This window comes from Oncorhynchus mykiss, chromosome 12 (genome assembly GCF_013265735.2).
Source record: "Oncorhynchus mykiss isolate Arlee chromosome 12, USDA_OmykA_1.1, whole genome shotgun sequence".
Lineage (NCBI taxonomy): Eukaryota > Metazoa > Chordata > Actinopteri > Salmoniformes > Salmonidae > Oncorhynchus > Oncorhynchus mykiss.
The window spans coordinates 27,523,563-27,529,562 of record NC_048576.1 but is presented as its reverse complement, the minus strand read 5'-3'; the positions used below and the strand labels follow the sequence as shown (position 1 = coordinate 27,529,562).

Below are 6,000 nucleotides of genomic sequence, written 5' to 3'. Positions count from 1 at the left end.
GGTACCTTCAGGCACTTGGAAATTGCTCCCAAGGATGAACCAGACTTGTGGAGGTCTCCAATTTCTTTTTTGATGTCTTGGCTGATTTCTTTTTTAATTAAAAAAAAAAATGTTTACCCCCTTTTCTCCCCAATTTCGTGGTATCCATTTGTTAGTAGTTGCTATCTTGTCTCATCGCTACAACTCCCGTACGGGCTCAGGAGACGAAGGTCGAAAGCATGCGTCCTCCGAAACACAACCCAACCAAGCCGCACTGCTTCTAAACACAGTTCGCATCCAACCCGGAAGCTAGCCGCACCAATGTGTCGGAAACACCATGCACCTGGCGACCTGGTTAGCGGGCACTGTGCCTGGCCTGCCACAGGAGTCGCTATTGCGCGATGAGACAAGAATATCCCTACCGGCCAAACCCTCCCTAACCCGGACGACGCTAGGCCAGTTGTGCGTCGCCCCACGGACCTCCCGGTCTCGGCCGGCTGCGACAGAGCCTGGGCGCGAACCCAGAGTCTCTGGTGGCACAGCTAGCACTGCGATGCAGTGCTTGGCTGATTTCTTTTGATTTACCCATGATGTCAAGCAAAGAGGTACTGAGTTTGAAGGTAGGCCTCGAAGTCCATCCACAGGTGCAAGTCCAATTGACTCAAATGATGTCAATTAGCCTCTCAGAAGCTTCTAAAGCCATGACATCATTTTCTGGAATTTTCCAAGCTGTTTAAAGGCACAGTCAACTTAGTGTATGTAAACTTCTGATCCACTGGAATTGTGATACAGTGAGTTATAAGTGAAATAATCTGTCTGTAAACAATTGTTGGGAAAAGTATTTGTGTCATGCACAAAGTAGATGTCCTAACCGACTTGCCAAAACTATAGTTTGTTAACAGTAACTTTTTGGATTGGTTGAAAAATGAGTTTTAATGACTCCAACCTAAGTGTATGTAAACTTCTGACTTCAACTGTAGCTGTGCAGCGACGCTCCCCATCCAACCTGACAGAGCTTGAGCAGAAGAATGGGAGAAACTCTCCAAATACAGGTGTGCAAAGCCTGTAGTTTCATACCCAAGAAGACTGTAATCACTGGCAAAGGTGCTTCAACAAAGTACTGAGTAAAGGGTCTGAATAATTATGTAAATGTGATAAAGTTTTTTATTTTTTAATACATTTGCAATCATTTAAAAACAGCTACTATAATCAATGGACTGGGAGGACTGGGGTTATTGCTGTAAATGATTTAGGTTTGTGTCACCATTGTGGATGCATTAATCAGGTCACTTGTGATGTTGTCGTACTGAGCAGGGGCAGTGTCCTAGCTCGGTAGGGGACAATTTGTAGTAGGCCTAATTTCACATTTGTGATGTATATTTAAAGAAAAAGGGCACTATAGCTCCTCCTGCCCAAACAAAGACATACTAACAAGGTGTGGTTGCAGTAGCCTGTCTTACTGCAGAATACAAAACTAGTTTACCAACCAACCAATCACAGAGATTACACATTTTATGACATGATGCTGTGTTCAGAAACATGAGACAGTGGATGTGCCAATGAACTGTCATATGCCTGGGTGAACCTCCAATAGAAGGTTGCAACTGACACACCATGGGGCCAGAGACTAGCTAGCTTATTACATGCTAGTGTGATCTGCCACTGCAGTTTCCAGTAAGCACAGAAGCTGGTGTGAACACAGAGACAGTGTCTCGGACAAACAGAAATGCGTGTGTGTGTGTAGAGGGATCTGTTGGTCTTTTTATAGTTTGACTATGTCGCCATGCCAGTCCCTGAGTTGAATAATGTAACCTGTTTACAGATAAGTTACATTATTAACATTGGCACTCTACAGTGCACGGGGGAGTTGAGGGGAACTGAACAAAGGAAAGAGGAAGAGAGAGAGGTGCTCTGCTCAGCGTAGCATAGAGAGCGAGGGAGGAAGGGAGAGAGGGAGGGAGGGGGACGTGACCTGTTTTCTCTGCTCCCCTGCCTCTACTGGAGCCTGCCTGGGAGCACACTGCCATCAGCAGAACCAAGCTCACTGTAGCACAGCTGCACACTGTCTGTCTGCTGCGGGACAGAGCCCAGTTGAGCATGGTGCTGATGCTTTGTGACGCATTATAGGTCGGCACGAGGTGCAACACTATCTGTTAAACGTTGTATAACGTTGTATAACGTTGTAACAACAGATAGGACAGAATTCTGAAAATTGTTATGTTCAGTCAAGAAAGGAAATAATTGGAACACTATTTTGTCTGCATTGTATGAAACACTTCCCAGCACATACTGTTTAGCTAACAGTTTTTGTGCCAGACGCCATTATTTTCCAAGCACTGTAATTTGTGGGAATGGACTGTAGTATTGGAATGATAGTGCAGTTGTTTTCATTGTCATTATCTCCGGCGTTATTATCTCAGACATGGTTGGTAGAGGAGATGTTCAAAACTACAGTAACTAGCTATGACAATTTACTAGTTCATGATTGGTTGAGTATTTCATCAGCCTTACTGAGTGTGTTGTATTGTCTCTCTCCACTGTGGCATATTTGTGCAGGTGGGCTGGCAGCTGAAGAACCTGGTGAACGCCCTAAGAGAAGACCCCAACGGAGTCATCCTCACGCTGAAGAAGAGACCTCAGAACACTCTCACGTCTGCCCCTGCCCTGCTCAAGAATGTACGGTGGAAACCCCTTGCACTCCAGGTAATTGTGTTATGATGTGATATTGAGAATGAGGTTCCTATATGTGTTTGGATATCTGTTTAGGATTCCTTCTGGTAGATAAGAATATCGTTTTTTCACCAATTCACCTGGGAGCTGTGTAATTTGAGCGATAAGAAACATAGCGCTCATTATTGATAATGACCAACTGGCTTAGTAGTTCCTTATGGGGGCTGCATTGTGAATAGATGAGATTATGATACATGATGAATTTAAGGGTAATTATCTGCAAGTTGTACCCCATACCTGGCCACCCTTTAATTTAATTCTAATGGATTATGTGGAGCATCAGTGAATGCAGTTAGTGAATCTATTGTGCTGCTCAGTGTGGATGGAGTGCAGACAGTACAGTATGTGGGACTGGCTGGGGGAAACAGGGACGGCCTGAGGAGGAGGAACAAAGACTGAACACGAACTGGGGAGGATGATGGTTAGAGGGGGGTTGGGGGTTTACATCATAACTGCCTGGATGTTTTTTTCTTCGGGAGCCCTGGACTGCGTGAGAGCTATTTTTAGCTCTGCACTAAGCTCACTCATTTTCATGCTGCATGGGTTGCCTTGATGACGCCCAGGAACGTTTCTGTGGTTACGTGTCTTTGGCATCTGCAATGAAATCAGTTAATGTGTTCAGATAATCAGCACCTTATCCTCATGTCTCAACATGTGAAGCCAGAATGGTTGCTTCTGTATGGGGTGTGTAGATAAGCACTGAAGTATCAAGGCACAAGGCAAGACCCAAATGCAGACACAGGAGGCAGATGGTTGAGGTCTTACAATGTTTATTAATCCAAAGGGGTAGGCAAGAGAATGGTCGTGGACAGGCAAAAGGTCAAAACCAGATCAGAGTCACAGAGTGCCAGACAGGCTCGTGGTCAAGGCAGGCAGAAGGGTCAGGCAGGCGGGTGCAAAGTCCGGAAACAGGCAAGGCTCAAAACCAGGAGGACTCGAAAAAGGAGGATGCAAAAAGCAGGAGAACGGGAAAACCGCTGATTGACTTGGAAACATACAAGACGAACTGGCACAGAGAGACAGGAAACACAGGGATAAATACACTGGTGAAAATAAGCAACACCTGGAAGGGGTGGAGACAATCACAAGGACAGGTGAAACAGATCAGGGCGTGACAGAAGTCATGTCAGGGAAATAATGATGTATTGATTATTTGGTACGGTGGCATGTTTTTCAGTTTGAAATAAACAGGGTTCTGCTTGAGTTATGCTTAATTATTGTGGCTGAAAATAATTGGAGAAAGAAATGAGTATTGGATTGCCCTCCATGGAGGATATTGTGGTGATTCCTCTTTTTTTTTTTTGCCATAATTTTGGGGATTCTCATGAACTTTTATCGATAGAACGGTCCTTTGAAGGAACTATTGTTGACATATTTTTGACCTTTGTATATTAAAGCATAATTGAGGAATAAATCATTTAATTTGGAATATTTTAGACATTTTGGCCTTACCCAGGCCTCCTTTAGTACTCCATAATGTTTCATCTGTAGGTGCTACAAGCAAAAGTTGGTGTCATATGAAGCTTTACTGCTTGCTCTGTAATATGAGTAGTATTTTTATTTTTACAACACATTTACATTTATTAATATTGAAAAATATAAAAATGGATATTGAAAAATATAAACATGTGCAATGCCTTCAGAAAGTATCTACACCCCTTGACTTTTTCCACATATAGTTGTGTTACAGCCTGATTTTAAAAAAAAATTAAATTGAGATTTTGGGTCACTGGTCTACACACAATACCCCATAATGTCAAAATGAAATTATGTTTTTAGACATTTTTACAAATTAATTAAAAATTAAACGCTGAAATGTCTAGAGTCAATAATTATTTAGCCCCTTTAGGGCAAGGAGTAAAGGAGTAAAAATGTGCTTAACAAATCACAAAAGTTGCATGGACTAACTCCGAGTGCAGTAATAATGTTTAACATGATTTTTGAGTGACTACCTCATCTCTGTACTCCACACATACAATTATCTGTAAGGTCCCTCAGTCGAGCAGTGAATTTCAAACACAGATTCAACCACAAAGACCAGGGATGATTTCCAATGCCTCGCAAAGAAGGGCACGTATTGGTAGATGGGTAAAAAAAAGCATATTGAATATCCTTTGAGCATGGGAAAGTTATTAATTACACTTTGGATGTTGTATCAATACACCCAGTCACTACAAAGATACAGGCATTCTTCCTAACTCAGTTGCCGGAGAGGAAGGAATCTGCTCTGGAATTTCAACAGGCCAATGGTGACTTTAAAACAGTTACAGAGTTTAATGGCTGTGATAGGAGAAAACTAAGTATGGATCAGTGGCGATTTTAGCATGTAAATCTGGGTGGGGCAAGAAATAAATAAAGTGTGATGCATGCCAGCAAAGCCACTACACAACACTAAACAATACATTAAATGCACTATAACGGTGACAAACGGTACCCACAAACTGCTAGGGCCTACATAAAGCTGTCCTGAAAAAACTCACAACATTTTACCACTGCTACACCTGGATATCAGCAGAGTCTTGTCTGGCAGTGAAGCAGTTAGTTAAGCTTCATTTACTGCCTTTAAAAAAAACATACAGTAGCTGATATGGCTGACTTGCTTAAACAAATGTGGTTTCTGCTGACAATTGAGATGTACAAACTATGGCATAAGGGGACGACAAGTGGATAAGAGGCAATCTGTAATTTCGATTAAGACATTAATGTGCGAGCTAGGACGGACGTAGTCAATAGCACTTTTGAAATGTACGGTGACAGAATTCAGAACATGGGCGATTCTTATAGTGTTCCCCCCGTACACCAAGTCAGAACCATAGGAAAAATAAAGGGGGCATATAAGCAGACAATGAAAGCTCTTACAATATTCAATGATTACATTTCATAAACAGCTTATAGGCTACATGTGCACCACCAAGTCAGAACAGTAGGTGAAATTAGAGGGGTAAATAGACCAAATTATTAGGGTGAGGCACATGGGCTACTAAATATTACTACACAACATACACTTAGTATGACTTTCTTAGCTCCAGTAGACATATCTCCCTGGCATATTACATAATTTATGCAGCAGCATACAATAGATTTTTGAACTCACCTTGTTGTGCTGTGCTCACTTGAACAGGAAGGTGGCGCGGAGGCCCTTTGTAGGAACATTTTGTGAGTCTGGCATTTTCTGGATTTATGGTGCTTTCAAAACAACTGGGAACTCTGAAAAAAAAACAAGGTCGAATCCAGTCGGAGCTCGTTTATTCCCGATTTCCCAGTTGTCTTGAACTCGCTGAAGTCAAGTTT

The 6,000-nt window shown here is 42.4% G+C and overlaps 1 protein-coding gene across 2 annotated transcripts in view; it reads left to right on the top strand.

Moving 5' to 3' along the window:
- LOC110537307 (connector enhancer of kinase suppressor of ras 2) overlaps window positions 1-6,000 on the top strand; it is a 76,261-nt gene that overhangs the window by 30,222 nt on the left and 40,039 nt on the right. For both annotated transcript variants that reach the window (XM_021623241.2, XM_021623240.2), the window contains exon 9: window positions 2,536-2,682. In XM_021623241.2, the coding sequence (XP_021478916.1) occupies window positions 2,536-2,682 (147 nt within the window). The remainder of the gene's footprint in view (window positions 1-2,535; window positions 2,683-6,000) is intronic.